Below are 17336 nucleotides of genomic sequence, written 5' to 3'. Positions count from 1 at the left end.
GTCCAGTTCCAACACGCATGGCACTCACGGGTCCGGGGTTGCGCCTGTTGTGCTCTCTCATGAATACCGAACCGAGAGGAGCTCGTGAAGGTAAGGCCGCGTTTGATGCCCCAATCCAAAGGCAGCCGCTCCGGAACCAAGTCCTCCAGGGCGCTGCAGGCACTCGCTGCTGTGGCTGCTGCTGCAGCTGCGGCGGCATTGGTCATCCCCGTAGCGCCAGAAGGTCCAAACCCTGTAGCACCGCCGGCGGCGGCGCCGTTCAGCCCCGTTGCGTCTTGGAGCCCCGGCCAGGGGTACTGTGAGGCGCCGCGGCCCAGCGCAGACTGCGTGCAGGCGCCGGCCGAGTTGTAAGCAGCCCGAAGGGCGCCTAGCTGTGGCATTGGGTGAGACAGCAACGGGTCAGTGAATCGGTATGTACGGTTGTCACCACGTGGAGCAAAACGCGACAAAATGATGCGGAGGGGAAGTCCAAGATAAACCATAAGACCTCCCCGCTGTGCTTTCAACTGCTTTTGTTCAGCTTTAGATTCTAAAGTGCGCATGGTGGCAGCCCTGCGATTACGGGTAGACCCCGAAAGCGCCATAAATGTTATGGACCTTTGCGGATGTGGGGTCGGTTGGCGCTGAACCCACCAACGAGTGTGTCGCAGCGATTCACGCGCCCGTAATGTGTTGTTGTTTTGTTACTTTTGTTTTTGTTGTTGTCGTCAGCAGCCGGCAGACAATGGAGACATGCATACAGGCCACTGCAGGTGGCTGCCGCCGCAGGGCCCTAGAGGGCATGGCCTGTGTGCCCTTTCTCCCCCTTATTCACGCCATGGGAACAGCCCTGTCCATCACAGGGGGCCCCGCCCGAAGACTCACCACCTCCTGCCGCCCAAAATCCTCCGATGCTGCAGCCGGGCGGGAAGCCACGTCTGCAAACGTGCGCAGCCCTGTCGTCGCAGCGCTAGGAGCTCTGCAAGGCCATGGGCCCACAAACGAAGAGCCGATGAATGACCGCACGAGAATTATAACCGGCCCTTATTGTTACACAAGCATATGCGGAGCAAGCACATAGAAAGCATGTGTGTGGGGGGGGTGGGCCTCAGGGGCTTCTGGTTATCCCGGATACGTTCCCCTGACGGCAGGACTGCCTTCTGCACGTAGAAAGGTTCTACGGACGTGAAGTCACTGGCAATAACAAGGTGGCAATCGCGGCATCATATGGTTCGTTTAAAAATGTTCCCATCGTTACAAAGCATCCAGCAATCCCGGGTGTAGCGCCCCTAAGCGGAAATGGACAGGCTGTTTCCCGGAAGCCCGGCAGTGTAGAGTTCTCAATCCAGGAACGCACCGTTGGAAGCTTGGCTGCTGTTGAGCTGGCGGCCTAGCAAACAGCGCCCGAAAGTCAGTTGACCTGGACACCGGTGCAGGCAGGCGAGGAAGGGATGGAGAGGGGATTACGCCAAGACTGGACGGCTGTTTGTTCGCATGACCCCGCGCTCCATTATCGTAGTTCAATTTGCCAGGAACGGCCGGCGGCACAGCACGGACCTACCCATTCGATACCGCTCCGGTGCCCAGGGTTGACAGCGGCTCCTGGCTGCTGCTGCGCCAGCCCATCAGCTCTGAGACCAGAAGCTGCTCTCGAGGAGCATGCTGCTGCAGGACTTCCTCCACGCGGGGTCGCTTGGACGCTGGGCCAGCCAAGGAGGCATCTGTTGAAGTCGACCCCGGTTGCACGTGGTGCGGCGCGACGGAAGCGTATGGCGCCTACAAGCCCGTCACAGCGGGCGAAACATGCAGCACCCACAGTCTCAACTGAAGGGCGATGGGGGGAAACATATTGAGGCTGAGGAGAGTGCCCCGGTTCCCGGCCCCGTTACGCACCCCATCCACTTGGTCAGGGTTTCGGGGCATGCTCAGTTTGCCCGCCTGCCAGGCGCTTGCCACAGACGGAAATCCAAGCGACGAGGAGGTGTTGTGGACGCTTTTGAGTATACGGTCGTCGCTCATGTTTGCATGGGTTGTGGCTAACACCCGGGTCTCAATACCAGAGACAGTATTCACAATGTCCTGTATTCATGACAGTCAGAAGTTTCGTGCTCCTTTATGACGGCGAATTTAAGGAAAGCCGAGAAGCGAGATACAGCACCTTGAGGAAACCGCTGCGTTAATGAAATAAAACCTGTGTGTAGATTTAAGTATATTGATTTATAAGATATGCGAGGTGGCCGGTTTTTCGCCACTTGGAACGCTGCGCAGCATGGGCCTTGCTCAACTCCCGCCCAAATCAAATGCGCTCTAGAGCCTGGACAAGCAGAACCCCAAGCTCCCAGGGAAATCGATTACAAGTGGTTTCTATATCGGACTTTTAAAAGCCATGTAACACATTACACAAGCTAATTTGCGATTGCATGCTAAAGATGCCGCCGGCAGGAACGCGACCAGCTGCAGAACCGGAAGCTCTGAAATATAAACTAATAGGAGCCATTGCATGGCATGCGTGCACAATCGCTACATCAAACGTTGTCTTTGCCGCTGTCGTGCTGCCGCTCAGTTTAAGCAGCCTTTTCCAACCTACCGGAGTACTCGTACATGCATTTCTCTATGCGCTTCAACTGGCGTCGCTTTTAGGCCACCGATTGGTCCTGTCATCTAATGAGTTTGAGCCACTGACTTCTGCCAAATTGGGCATTCATGGCCGGACTTGGATATCGCTGTTTCTCACTCGTGTCATCGCCCGGGGACGATCCTGGAACTCCGTCATGGCAACTGCTGGATTCTTCGGGGCGAACATCCTGTCAGCTGTCGGTTACGCCGCGCTGTACGGGCGTCTGAAGGTCGGCCCTCACGCGGCGAACATGTGGACCCTGTGGTTCGGCCTGCTGCTGGCCATCTGCTATTCATGTAACCACTTGCTCAGGTCCGTCACTGGTAATGCCGGGGTATATCGTTTTTCTACATTATCATCGTTTGCTCTGACGGGGTTTTCCACAGCGGTGCCAAAGTAGGACATCAATAAGTTACCCACTGGCCTGCTGCAGGGGACATGACGTCTTGGCTTATCCCGTGCTTCAGAGGCATCGCTGGTTCCGCCTGAAGGAACGCGTGCCAGGAGGTGGGTCGACGGGGCATGTGAGGATTTCACGCTGCAGGCAGGCAGGAATGAACTCTATTCAAGTTCGTCGTCTTGTCCCTGAACCTGCTGCGGTACCTCAACCCATTCCAAACCGCATCTTCATGATACGATTGCGCTGTGACTTCGTGCTTAGGCCACAAGAATGAAACGCGGGGAATCCAGCATTCCCGGGAAACTTCCCAGCAACAAAATTTCCCTTTCCAGTCCTTCGCGGTGACGTGCGCGTGTGTACTCTGCATATGTGCTGCCAACCTCCCATTGGTGCTGCTCGTGCTGGCCACAACGATGCTCTCTCCTCCCCAACTGACCCATGGGCCGCGTACGTCTCCGGCAAAAACGCAGCGCTACTGGCGGCCGCCACGTCCACAGCTGTGGCGCTCGCTTTCTCCATTGCCATCCGGCATTCGCTACTGCTGCGCCCTAGTCTGCTGTACGGATGGGCGATCTCGGGGATGCTGTGTTCGTTGGGCTGGGTGCTTGGCGGCAGCCTGCTGCAAATCGTATTTAGCGAGCGACTGCATTTGGCCAAGTTCGGCGACCCGGACCCGAACGCGCCGCTGCTCTTGGAACTTGCGGGCAGCAACACGTTCATGCAGGTGCTCCACCCGGGGGACATCGGCTCGTTTGGGAAAAGCAATTTGTGTGGGGTTTACAGCGGCGGAGTAGCGAACATCTCCTGGAGAGAGGAAGCAGCCAAGGACGGGCTTCAGGCGGATATGTTACTAGCTAACGCTCACCTGCACCAGCCCTGTGCAAAGCGGAGCCCTTGTCACGTTGTGGCTGTGTTAGCTAAACGGATAGGGAGGTGACGCTAGCTGACAGACAAGCGAGCGAACAGCCGCGCTCTGGACAGCGCTCTGCCATTGATACGGAGCAGCCTCGGGGGGAACTTCTTCAGCTGGTGCCCTTTGCGTGTCCTTAGGACATCCGCGGCTGGGCGCGAGTATGTGCGTTGGGCGCGTTTGTGGCGGTTCGCGCCCTGAGCACTGGTGGCCCTGCTCTCGCTGCACAGGACTTAGCCCTGTTGGACTTAGCAATTACGGCGGAAGGCCAAGGAGGTGAGGCTGCATGGCGCCGTGCTGCCATCTTCGCGGATGAGAGCGGCCGCGCTGCATGGGGCCCGCTGGCATCCTACATGCTCGGAGAAGTCCGCGACTTCACAGCTGCGTTAGCTGCTGCGCTGCCTTCGGCTGCAGGTACGGCGTGGTGCTTTGGCCCTCTAATTTATTGGAGTTGTGGGTTTGGGAATTATGCTGTATCTCGCCGCTTATTGCTCACATCTCTTCGGTATTTGCCCAGCTTGGCAAGATAACCAATTGAGCAACCTTTCTTGTCCATTCCTGAGTTAGGTCAGTTTTTTAATTGCGTACGTCTCTGGCTCTCTGGCTTGATTTCAGCATGGAACGTCGGCATGCGCCCTTGGGCCCCTTGTCCGCCGCAGCTGAGGTTGCAGCAGCTTCGCGGCCGAAGGGGGCCGCGGCGCCGGCGGCGGCCTCTGCCGCGGCGGTGCGTTGGAACGTCTTGCGAATGTCTCCTAGTACGGGTCTGCGGGTGGTCAGTCGGGAGCAGGACCTTGCTTCTTGGAACGTGCGGAGCAAGTTCCATAGGTAGGCGCGCCGTGGTGGAACAACCAGCGCAATGGCGTTAGGTTGTGCGCTGCGACCGGTTGGGTCCCAGGGGGGTGGACACAAGGACTGCCCAACACAGGGCTATCACTGGGGTATTGGGGACTGCCCACTGGGGGACTTGGTATCGTTTCCTCGGCAAATCAAAGCATTGGTCGCACTGGTGATAATGCAAACATGGATGGATAGGGAAAGGACCTTCTGTATGAAAATGTTAAATGCAATGATCAGCTGCACACGTTTTAAAGGGGAGGAGGGAGGGGGCGCTCCGATGAGCTATCCCGGCGTGCAGGATTTACACACAAGCTATCATCCCAAAGGCCTGATCAGCCGAGGTCGCAAACGCCCGCTTAGCGCCACCCTATCACCCTACCCGGCCAGCCAGCTTGCAGAGAGATTCAGCAGGCCCGTTACCAGCCAGCTGCCGGATAGTACCGGATTTGCGTGGCTTTGAAAATGGAATGGGGATGGTAGGGAAGTGTAATGTTCGGCCAGGCAGCTATTGACGATTGATACCGGCAACTCGACGTCCTGCATGGGTTGCGCCGTGTTGCTGCCACACTGCCGTTCCTGTGCTGCATGTGCGCGCAGGATGGGTTGGTGCCTACGCGGCCTATGCGGGCTGACGGTGGCCGCTCAGCGGGGTGAGGACCGCTATGGTGTGGTGCTCCTGTGCGAGCCGGCGCTTCCGGACATTGCGCTCGGGCTGCTGTCGGCAGTATTGGCGCTGCAGCAATATACCAAGTTTGTGGTAAGATGCGGCTGTCCACACGTCCGCCTGAGCGCGGCGCACACAGGGGCCAACAACGGCTTTCCTTCCCTCTGCTTGCTGGTCGTTATTGTACTTGCGGACGCCGGTTACCATGAGCAGGTTGCGTTGTGTGTAGACGCGCGGAGCTACACGGAGTTTTATGCAAGACTATTACTTGCCGTAACCATATATGCCGTGTGGTTGCGCAGGTAGCGCCCTTCAAAGTCGCGTTTATATCCTCGTACATCCCACCCGCCCTCCCCCCTTCTTATCGTGTTTTTGGTAGACGGCCACACGGTCTCGACAGACATCCACCCTGGAGCGCTTGGCACGCCACGTGGGCCTTGTGAGTTCCATTGCGGGTCGGGTGACTAACGTGGCGATGCAGCCGGTGGAGGAGGTGGCGTTTGCGTTGGAGGTGGCCGCACGAAATGCGGTGAACCGGCTGGCAATTGCGTATGGCGATAGGCTGCGCGAGTGCGTGCTGCGGGAGGCACGCACCAAACCAGCGTACGGGTCTCCTGCTGACCTGGCCTCGCTGCTAGGGACCATGATGGGGTGATGTAACGTAGTGTGGTGTGAGGCTAAAATGTTTCCAGTGTTTGTGCATGGGTGTGCCGCAACTTCCATGGACGGGACGGGGACTGTTCGGGGACTGTTCGATAGACGGGGGAGTTGGTTACAGGGGAGCGCCATGGTCGGTAGCAAGTAAAAACTCTCCAAGTTCTCGGATCGGAATCAACCTGATGACAGCCAAGGAGCTAAGAAGCTGCCATACGTTTCCGCACCCTTTCGTCCGTTTGATCTGTACTTCCCGCAATCAAAGCCCCAAGGGCTAATGAATCGAAAGCTTTTATCACATATATTCACATGCGTCGTTGCGCTGGTCACTGATGTTGAAGTCTCAGACATGCCGGTGCCCAGTGCTCCTGCTGCTATTCGAGCATGGCCGACTGGTCCGGAAAGGAAGGGGTTCAGGAATCGCTAATACGTCAACACTTAAGGACACCAATGACCATGAGGGCGTGAATGAAACCTGTTGAATAGGGGCGTAGCGGTTGGTTCGGAGTGTCAGAGAGGTGAACGGCGCACACCGCTACTTCAGCAAATGCATTACTTCTGATGCGAAGGAAAGGCTTACCTGGAAGCCACATAAGGATAGTTAGCAGCAAATTGATGAAAAATGTTCGTGAGCACTTCTTTAGATGCAGGAAAACACCCAGTGGTGGAAGCAGAAAGCAAATGATAACCAATAAAACAGTATTCATGGTATCTAAGCCGTTCGTGAGCAAGTTAGTCGGGTGGCCTCCGACTCCGCCTTCTTTTCTCAATCCTTCAGCTAACCGCTAAGCTGAAATATTTCCATTGAACATCTTTTAACCTACTACTCTACAGCTTCCCTATGCTCTTCGCGTAAGCCATCATGCCGGACGCCGGCTTCTCAGGTTGCCATGTAAACAAGCTTAAAATTTTTATCATTATAACTTTTAACGGTGAATAATTGGTCTATAAGCCGCGGAGGTGTCGTGTGTCTGATGAAGAGCTGCTCTTCATTAATAATTCACATGTGCTCCGAAGCCTCCTAAACTCGCGCGTGCAGATGGATTGCGGTTCTTCTTTTGTGAACAGAATTACCTCTGATGTTCACGTCTCCGAACGTCTGGTCAGTTTTTATATTAGCTGGCGTTGTCGTCCCGAAATTATTTTTTTGCCGACACTGGGCGCCCTCTTTCCTATGTCGAGAGGCCTTGTTGGGACTTTGAATTGCTAGAATTTCTGTAAAAGTTTTACAAAGAAAGAACAAACACCTGTCGAACGCTCAGTTGTGTCCGTCAGCGGTAACTGGCGGCGTGGCAGCTTTCAGCTCGACGAAGTTTGGTTGTCGATTCCATTAACTTCAAGATATGCGTCAGCCATTAACACGTCCTGGCGCTGGACAGGTGTGCTGCGGTGTGATGGGCGTCGCGGGTGTCGGCATGACGTCTGGTGTCCGGTAGTATTCCGATTTCACGTGAGGTACTTCTTCCTCCAACATCATGACCTTGCTGTTACCAACTTTACAAATTATAACACCCTGCAACTTAGCTTTTTTCACCTGCCCCTTCCCACGACAGCTTGGTCAGTCGCGGTTGTCTTTGCCGCCGCCGCGTGCAATCTCTGGTGCCATCCCAGCTCAGAATCCTCATTCTGCGCCACAAGCTGCCCAGCCGGCGCCATTAGGTGTGAATCCAGCAGTCCAGGCGCCAACTTTTAATCCAGCCCTCCAGCCGCCGCCGCCCCAAACATTCCCCACCCTCCCGAGCACCCTCTACACACCCGGTACCGCACTAAGCGTCAACCTAGGCGCTGTGCACTCGGTCAACGGATCCGCCGAGGCGTCGTACAGCAATGCACCGCTGGTCAACGGAAATGCCTTGCCTGGCATGGCGCCCAATGACCTCAGCCAGCGGGTCCTCATGGACTACCTTGCGCTGGTGCAAAGCCAGGTAAGGAATGGGAAGCAGCAGGGGAAGCAGCTCTTTCGTTCTTACCACCGTTTTCCTCGGCCCATCGACCTGGGGCAGCATTGCAGTGCATACCTTAGGGTCCGCAGCAGTTATTCGCTGCTGCTGGTTCAATCCAGCTACAACCGCCGGCACCTTTGGTAGTCTTGCGTACCTCGGACGTATTATATTGCCACACACGTCTTGAGCCTGGTGATCTGGGTTGCAAGGGTAAAGCCTTGGGCTGACAGGTAGCTCGTAGTGCATATATATGTATGTATGATGCGTGGGACAGGGGGGCATATCTTCACCCGTGGCCGCTACCCGGCGAAACCCTGCCTTACCCGGTATTTCGGGGCACCCTCATGTATGTATGTATGTATGTATATATTTATCTACGTCGTATACTTGGGAACGTTGCGTACGTGTTGGGTGTGCATATACAGATTGGGCGCTGAGCAGGCATTCGGTGCATGCAGTGCATGTATGCTGGGTGGGGGCGTGGAGGCGTGCACATGCTGGCTGAGATCTCGTTTCCTCGGCTCTCGTGCGCACCGCCATCGCCTCCACCACTACCTGCTGCCGGACGTAACGGACCCTTCATTTCCGGTGTCCTCGGGCGAGCTGGCTTTAGAGTTGGACATGACCCCAATCAACCCAACCGGGCGACCCCCCTGACTGACTCACTGACTGTCTGAAAGGACCGGTACACACGCGTTGCCGTGGCAAATCGGCAACACGGTATATACCCCAGGCCACGTCGTGTGCTAATTGTTGCCCCCCTCACCTTTTTCCGTCACCCCAGCATCACTCGTCTGTGGTTGGTCTTCCCCCTTTTGCTCCGTTCGCGACCCGTCTCCATCCTCGCTGCAGCTAGCGGCGATGAGCCAGATGGTGGCTTCCACTGCGACCCACAACCAGGCCCTCACCGCTCAGAACCAGGCGCTGTTCGAGGAGCTCAGAGCCCTAAGGCAACACGTCGAGGGACGCGGGTACAACCAAGGAGGGCACGACCGCTCCGACGCCGCGTCGGCGCCCGCGGCGGGTTCGGCGGCGGTGGCGGCGACGGCACCGCCGCCGGGTCCACCGCTGCCGCCTCAGCAGCAAGGGGTCCTGTTCCCTCAGCAGCAAGCGCCTGCAATGAATGGTGGTGGAGGCGTCGAGTCGGTATTGGCTGCAACTCCAATGCATCTGTCCCGCGGGTCACTAACGGAAGCCGCGGTGGCAGCAGCAGCAGCAGCTGCGCCATCCGCTCCCGCTCCCTCTCCCGCACCAGTAGCAGCTGTAGCAGCAAGTGCAGTGACGGAAGGATTGCAGACGTCTCCATCGCGGCCGCAGCCGTCACCCGTGGCCACCCACATCGCCGCCGTGCCTTCTTCATCACCGCCGCCACCGATGATTGCCGCCGTCACGCCGCCGTCACGCCCAGTCCCGGCCTCGGCGGATCCGACCGCGCCGCTAGCTCCAACTGTAGCAGCTCCACCAGCCAGCAACGACGACATGAACCTGCTGCTGTCTCTGGTAGCATCAGAGCTGGGGAGCCCGTCTGAGGCGGCTAAGGAGCCTGGATCCAGCGACAGGCCTGCGGAGGGGTTTGTGCCATCGGCCGCAGCAGCTGCAACAGCCTCCTCAGGCGCTTCAGCAGGGTTGACACAGGTACAGAACTCTTCAGTCCCACCGCCGCCAGTAGCTGCAGCAGCAGCTGTAGCAGCGGCAGGGGCAGACGTGGGTTCGGAGCGTGTGCCAGACGCCGCCTCTGCGCCGCCGCGATCCACCCGGCTGCCGGGTCGCGGTGGGCGTTACGTCGGCCCGCCGCGTGTGGACCCGCATCATCGAGCGGCGCACAACGGCGCGGGACCCAGCGGCAGCCCTGGCGCTGGACTCTCGTCATGGCGTGCAAGCGGGCCGGATAGTGGTGCCCGGCCTGATCCCGACGGCGGTACCGGCGCTGCAGACACCGGCGGCCTGGCGGGCAGCAACACAGGCAGTGGCGCGGCGGCGGCGGGCAAAGGGGATGGGATCGCCGGTGGCGGCCGAAGGGCAACTGCTGGTCGCGGCAGAAAGCAATATGGCGCCGCAGTGACGGCGGCGGCGCCGGCAGGCCCAAGTGACGTGGCCTCGACCACTGCGGTCCTGACCGCTGCACACACAGATTCTGGTTCCCCCCCTGCTCCAGCGGCGGAGCTGGCGGCAGCGAAACAGACAGCCGCAGAGCCGGCGGCCGCGGGAGCCGCCGTTCCCGCCGCCGCAGCAGCGACGGCGGACGGACGGACGGAGAAGCGCATTCGGGTGAGCTGTACGGCAGCGGAGCTTAAAGCGGTGGTAGAGGAGGACCGGCTGAGTCCGCAGCTGGCTGTGCTGGCGGCGCAGCAGCTTCCCCGAATTGCCCGCCTGGCGCAGGAGCGGCAACAGCAGCAGTTGCAGGAGCTGCTGGGTGACGCCGCCGCTGCGGCCGCCACCAGCAAGGCTGCCGACGAGGAGATACTGGCCGTGAAGGTGGGTGAATGCCGTACTGCCATGTGACCTGCACTGTGCTGCCCTGATCCACAAACCTTAGAAGCACTGCAACGTCTTGAGCTTCACGGCGACACGCGCGCTCATGTACGTCTAGATACATGGAAAGAAGCGATGTTTTTGGAGGGTGAATCTGCATCCGCGCCTTCTGCATCTGCGCTCTTTCGTGCCCTTTCAGGAGCTTTTCCTCCGCCTCCTGGTGCGGTTCTCCTCGCCAAGCGCGGTCGCGGCCCTGCGGCCCTCCTTCCTTCCCAACTACCTGGCGCTCGCCGCCGTCAGCAGCGAGCTCCGCCAGCCGCCGTCGCGTGCTTTTGCCGGGGCCGTACGGCAGCTCGTCACGCAGCACGTGGCCGAGCTGTCGCCAGCTCTAGCTGCGGCCGGTGTGGCGGCTGTAGCGCAGCTCGACGGCACTGTGGCGCCGGGGGTTCTGGAGCGTGCCTGCAAGGTGGTGACGGAGGCGGCGGCAGCGGTGGCGGCGGGCGGCGGCGCCGCCGCCTCATCGACGCGGCTGGTAGGCTGGAAGGCTCTAACGGCGGCGGGGCAGCTGGCGCCGCTGGGACGAGCAGCGACGGAGGCGGCACGGCAGGTTCTCAGCGGCGCCGAGGCCGCCGCCTCGGATCCCGGCAATGCTGCAGGCGTTACGGCAGCAGCGGCGGCGCCGCCGGAGGATCTGGACGCCGAGGCACTGGTGTCGGCTGCGCAGGGTGTGCTGGCGTGCAGCGCCGCCGGTGTGGCGGTGCCGCCAGTGCTGCTAAAGCCTCTGGAGGCTGTATCGCGGCGCCAGGGGGTGCTGGCGGCCGTGGGCCCCTCGGGCCAGCTGCTGGTGGCGAAGGCGTTCTTGGTGGCGGGTCACCAGCCCCAGGTAGGCGCTGTGGCGGCGCCGTCATGACTCGTTCTATATCCATTCCTCGGTCGACCACACGATTGACAATTTCCGCACTGCTTGATGCCGTATCCTGTGCGGCATCCTGTACGGCTCTGTATGCTAATAGCTTTCGGTGATGTGAGCCGCTGCAGGCGTTGCTCCTCCGCTTGCTCGCCGACGCGTGTGACCCCGGCCCAGTCGCAGCCACTGAAGGCGCCTCCGACGAACCCCCTCGGACTGCCCCCCGGATCCACATGCAACCTTGCACCCGGTGGGGGGGGACGATTTTGGCACAAAAACACCCACGCCATGGCGCACGCCTGTCGGTCCCACCCTGAAACTCCCCCCGCCCTGCCCTCCTCACTGCCTTCTGCCCATCAATTCTAAGGGCGACGACTGGCTAGATGTGTTTGAGGCGGAGGTGGTGGGCAACCTCGCGCGGGCGTCGCCAGCACAGGTGGCCGCCCTCGCCGCGGCGCTGCACGCCCTGACGGGCGGCGTTGGCGGCGGGCACAGCTGCCGCCGGGTCCGACGCGACTTTGCGACAACGGCTTCGGAGCGGCTGCTCGCAGCAGGCAGCCCCGGTGCGGGGATGACCTCCGGCGCTTCCGCCTGTGCCTTGGCGCTGCACATTGGCGAGCTGTCCACTGGTGGCGACGCTGCTGCCGTACCGCCCGCCAGCGCGACTCGGCTGGCGGCCGTGCTGCTGTCTGTCGCGACAGCGTCGCTGCCCTCCCTGGACTTGCCTGACCTCGCCACCCTGGTTTCGGGGCTGAGCTTGCTTGATGTACGAGCGCCGGCCGAGGTATGGTCGGCGTTGCTGTCACGCGCGACGGATGCGCCGGCGGCAGCGGCGGCGGCGACTGCCGCTGCCCGCCGCGCGCTGGAGCTCGGACTGCCCGCGGGCATCAAACCAACTTCCTTGGAGCATTTTCTGTCGGTGGCGAGCAAGCACGTGGGCGACCTGCCGGCGGCGTCGCTGGTGGGCCTTATGGGCCTGGCGGCGGCGGTCAAGGGCAAGCTCCGACCGGGGCTGGTGACGGCGATGCTGATGCGGATGTACGACCAGGCGGCGGCCATGGGTCCACGTGACGTCGCGTTTTTCTTCACTGCCGTGGATGCGCTGTCACTGCCGCTGATGGAACCGATGGCAGCACGGCCGCTGGCGGCGGCGGGCGGGACCGTAACTGCGGTGAAGGAGGAGATCAGCGGAGAGCGTAGCGGGGCGGCGGCAGAGGTGACGGCATCTCTCACACCAGCTCGTGTACTGCACCGTACGGCAGAGGCAGCGCTCGTTCCGGAGCAGGTCCTTAAAGACCTTGGGCTGGAGCGTACGGCGCATCTGCTGGAGCTGGTGGCGCGATTGCAGCAGACGGTGGCGGCAGCGGCAGCGGCGGGGCCAACGGCGATTGCGGCGGCGGAAAGCTCGTCATCCGCGTCAGCTATGGGAGCAGATGCTCGGATGGGCAAGGACGGCGCCGCTGATGATGGCGGCGACGACAGCAGCCGCTTGATCTCACGCGGGCAGGCGCTGGCGTTACTACGACTGATCCAGCCATCACTGCCGGCGGCGTCGCCGGCGGCGATAGCGGGGCTGGCGGGCAGTGCGGCCGCCCTGGAGCTGCCGGTCCCGTCGGACTGGCTGGACGCCGTCGTGGCGGCGACGCTGGCGGAGGCGCCGGGCCTGGATCCGCTGACCTGGTCACGTATCGCCGCGGCGGTCACGCGCTGCGAGCAGCTAGCTGGTGCCTCGCCCGGCAGTGCCGGCGGCGGCTGGCTGGATGCTTTCATAGAGGACATGCAGCGAAAGCTGGCGGCGGCGCCGCCGCCGGCGCTGGCGCTGACGCTGCAAGTCCTCGTGGCACACGGCCGCCAGCCGTCGGCTGCATGGACGATAGCCTTCCTGGCGGCGGCGACGCCCTCCCTGGAGGCTCCGTTGCCACTGACGCAGGCCCAGGCAGCGGGCGCCTCCGCGGCGGCGGCGTCCGCCGCCGCCGGCCGTACACAGACAACGGGTCGAAGCAACAATAACGTCACAGGGACGACATCTCCATTGCTTTCACGCACCAGCCAAACACTGGCGTCGCAGCAGCAGCAGCAGCAGCAGCAGCAGCAGCCGCCAGGTACGACAGTAGGATCCGCTCCGGGCCCTGTGGCAACTGCTTTCACACCGCCGCAGCTAGCTCAGCTGCTGGGGGGCCTGGCGGCGCTGCAGGTCCAACAGTATGTCACACCGGCATGGCTGGCGGCGGCTGTACGGCAGGTAGAAGGCCGCGCCGTACACTTCACGTACCGGGACCTTGCGGAGGCTCTTTACGGCATTGTACGGCTCGGCGGCATCGTCAGGGATGCGGTACGCAACCAGCTGTTCATCGTTTCCCAGGCGAGGCTAGGTGCGGCGCCGCTGGCGCTGCTGGCACGGACGCTGGCGGTGGCGGCGGCGGCGGCGGGGCGCAAGATTAGCGCCAAGTGGTGGGAGGAGGCGCAGAAAGCGCTGGTCGCGAAGCTGGGCAACGGTGCCGTTGCGTTAGCGCACTGCGAAAAGCCGACGGCAGCTGGCGGCGGCGCCGCCGTGGCTGCTGCCTGGCAGACCGACTTGTGCTTGGTTATTGATTCGGTTCTGGTGCTGCATCGCCACAAGGACGATGTCAACATTGACCCCGCGCTTGCTGCGGCGCTCGGGGCGCTGGTGTCGTACGGCAGCGGCGGCGCGGTTGCCGCGGCGTTGTCACCAGACACAGCCGTGTCGTACGTGGAGGCCTGCGCCGAGCTACCCACGCTAGGCCGCCCGCCGCGTGTGCTCCTCGATCAGTACTTGTCACATAGCCTCCGACTGCTTTCCAAATTTGTTGAGGGGGAGCAGGCAGCGGCTCTTAATGACCTCGCGAAGCAACAGCAACAACAGTCGAGCGGCGGCGTAAGCGGCAGTAGCAGCGGCGGGGCACGGGAGAAAAGGGAGCGGAAGCGCGAGAGAGAGCGCGCAGCCAAGCATGGCGGCGCCGCCGCGGCCGCCGCCGCTGCGTCCGGTCCCCTGCTAAAGCACCTACAGTCCGCCGTAGCTGTCGGCAAGATGTTAGTGGGTATACCGGAGCCGGAGCGCCCGGCGGTGGCGGCACCATGGCTGGCCGCGCTGACTGCCGCGGGCGCGGCGGCGGCGCCATCACTGCCGGTTAGCTACGCCGCCGATGTGCTGTGGCTGCTGGCGAAGCTGGAAGCAGGAGGGTCGGCCGGCAGCGGTGCTGGTGCTGGCGCGGCGGCCACGCTGACGGCGCAGGTAGAGGCGCTGGCGGCGCGTGTGGGCGGCGGCGGCGGTGCAGCGGAAGCTGCCTTGTCAGCCGTCGCCGCAGCGCCGACGGTCCAGCAGCAGCAGCAGCAGCAGCAGCGGCTTCGCTTGTCCCCTGATGCTGTGGTGGATACCGTCTGGGCGCTCAAGTCGTTGCGCATCCCGCCGGGCGAGGGGTAAGGGCAGAGGGCCAAGGTGGCGTGACTGGGGCAGCGGCGACATCCAGGCGCCGGAACCAGAGAAGCTTAGATGGGTAGACGTTGTGGAGCGAAACACGACTCCTGGGTGAAATCCTTACGAGCCTGTATAGGGGTAGGGGCATTGTTCTATTGAGGATTTTCTCATTTAACTTCCCAATAGCTTAGTCCGCCTGCTTCCGAACTTGCGCAGCAAAACGTCGTGCAATCCTAGCAGTGCAATTCCTAGCAGTACAATCCTCCGCGGACGCCGTCGTATCTCCCGCCTCCCTCCGCAGGCTCCTACACGCCTTGGCCCTCGTGCTGCCGCAGCGGCTGGCGAGCCTACCACCCCTGGAGGCGCTCCAGCTGCTGCAGGCCCTTGCGGATGCTGGCGCCGCCGCCAACAGCGCCGCCGCGGAGGCTGCTACGGCTACAGCTGCGGCTACAGCTGGGACCGGGAGGGCTGCCGCCGCCGCCGCCAGCACGCCGCCGTCGTCACCGTCGAGGCTGGCTACGGAGCTGGGCCGCTACCTAGAGGCTCGCCTGTCAGAGTTAAAGGACGACCACCAGGTAGTGGAGTTCCTGACGGCGGCCACGATGCTGGAGCTGCCGCTGCCGTCGGCGGTCGTTGCCGCCGCCGCCACGCGCCTGGCGGCGGCGGCAGCCGCTGGCTCACTGCGTGGCGTCGCGCTGCTGGACGCCGTACAGTCACTGCGCTATCAGGGCGCTGCGCCGCAGCCGGAGGAGCTGGAGATCCTCTGTGACGTGGTGGCGGACGCTGCGCTCGACGGCACCATCGGCGGCGTACTACAAGTCGCGCAGGTGGCAGCGTCGCTGTACGACATGGGCGCGCGGCCAGGGCTGGAGTGGCTGGGCGTCGTGGGCGAGGCGGTGCTGGACGACTTGGCGGGTGGAACTTCGTCCCACGGCGGTGTACGGCGGCCGCCGCTGACGGCACGCGGGCTGATCATCTCGCTCCACGAGCTTGCGACACGGTTCCAGGACAATTACGTAACGCTCGCACTGGCGGCATGTAAGGCGGCGATGGAGGACCTGGAGGGCCAGCTGGCGGTGGCGGAGGGGGCGCTGGTGCCGCAGCCCCTGGAGCAACGGCCGGGTTGGGGGTGGATGGTGCCGGCGGCGGCGGAGCCGCCAATTACTGCGTCCGCCGGACTCGAGGACCTGCAGCAGCAGCAGCACCACCACCACCATGAAGAGGGTGTGGAGGAGGCTGAGGAGGAGCAGTTGGCGGAAGAGGAGGTGATGGCGCTGGATCCGGCCCTGCTGCGGCCTCTCAATCTGGATGACGTGGTGCAGCTGCTGGTGGGGCTGAGTGAGGCCAAGCAGGAGCCACCGCCGGAGTTCTGGGAGCTGCTGGAGCGGGCGATGAGACCGGCCCTGCAGCAGCAGCAACACAAGCACCAGCAGAGCTTTACCAGTGGTGTCGGTGCCGGTAGCGGTGATGGGAAGGTGTTGTTGTTTGAGGTTAACGACCAGGCGCTGTGTGCTCTACTGGAAAACATGCAGCGCCTGAATGGCAACGTCTCGGAGGCATTCCTGCAGGTGTGCGGGCGTGTGTGGTGGTGGTGGTGGGGGGGAGGGAAGTATGATATTGGGGGAGCAGCTAATACAAAGTGACACACCCTGGGGGCCCAGGTAGGGTAAGGAGCACAGACAAGGGTCTGAACCCCGGCTCCCCCGTCCAGGTTAGTGGGGTGCCAGTTGGTCGACCGAAGTGGGTGAACTCAGTTGATGGTTGCTGCAGCTGGTGTGCAGCTGGTAGTGGTACGGTAGGGTGGCAAGTGGCGTATGAGTGGCCCCAATCGCAGTGGCCAGCTGTGCCTCTCGGGTTACAACCACTAACTGATAACTAAAGAACTGACAGGGTGTGCCGCACTCCCGTGTATGTATGTATGTATATTTGTATATATATGTATAAATGCATGTTGTTGCGGTCTCCGCCCGCCGCACAGGACCTGGAGTGCTACCTCGGTCGGCGGATGAAGCTCCAGGGGGGTCGCATGCTGGCTGCCCTGGCCACCCGGTGCATGATCCGAGACCACATGCCGGAGCCCCAGTTTATGAGGCTGTTCAGGCAACGTGTCGAGGTGGGCCACCTGCAGGGGGAGGACCTGAAGGGGTGGGGAGGGGAGGAGGAGCAAGGGTGTGGGAAACCTCGGGGGATTGAAGGGCGGAAGGGCCGTAGGGAGGTAGAGGGAGGTTGTGGGTTTACGGGGAATGGCGAGAAAACTTAGACGCCTCCGCGTTCGTGCGGAGCTTGTAGCTTGTAACTTGTGACTTCAGAGCTTGTTGCGTACGTGTCTTGGCGTCCACGGTCGGTTTTTTCGTTATATGTCGGAATACCGCGTGTAACGCAGGATTCGAAATGGAAACTTCAGAGGTTGCGGTTGATGAGCGAAAGATGGGCTGCAGAGCGGCGGGGAGCTCTGACTGCGCTCGCCTTTTGTTGATTGATGGCCGAGGGTGGTCCTGGTGGCTCCGTACCGTCCCA

At 61.7% G+C, this 17336-nt stretch overlaps 2 protein-coding genes across 2 annotated transcripts; one reads left to right on the top strand and one right to left on the bottom strand.

Moving 5' to 3' along the window:
- Positions 1–864: 864 nt before the first annotated feature.
- On the bottom strand, positions 865–1998 carry VOLCADRAFT_119279 (uncharacterized protein; the record flags this gene model as incomplete). The annotated part of the gene is made up of 4 exons (XM_002956024.1): positions 865–958; positions 1337–1399; positions 1541–1755; positions 1873–1998. Coding segments are annotated over 4 exons (498 nt in total), but the record flags the coding sequence as incomplete, so codon positions are not given.
- Positions 1999–2347: 349 nt separating this feature from the next.
- VOLCADRAFT_121485 (uncharacterized protein) lies at positions 2348–3720 on the top strand (the record flags this gene model as incomplete). The annotated part of the gene is made up of 3 exons (XM_002956082.1): positions 2348–2908; positions 3030–3103; positions 3467–3720. Coding segments are annotated over exons 1-3 (837 nt in total), but the record flags the coding sequence as incomplete, so codon positions are not given.
- Positions 3721–17336: the final 13616 nt, after the last annotated feature.

The sequence above is a fragment of the Volvox carteri genome (assembly GCF_000143455.1).
Source record: "Volvox carteri f. nagariensis unplaced genomic scaffold VOLCAscaffold_57, whole genome shotgun sequence".
Taxonomy (NCBI): domain Eukaryota; kingdom Viridiplantae; phylum Chlorophyta; class Chlorophyceae; order Chlamydomonadales; family Volvocaceae; genus Volvox; species Volvox carteri.
Note: the sequence above shows the minus strand (reverse complement) of the source record. Positions and strands in the feature narration are given on the sequence as shown.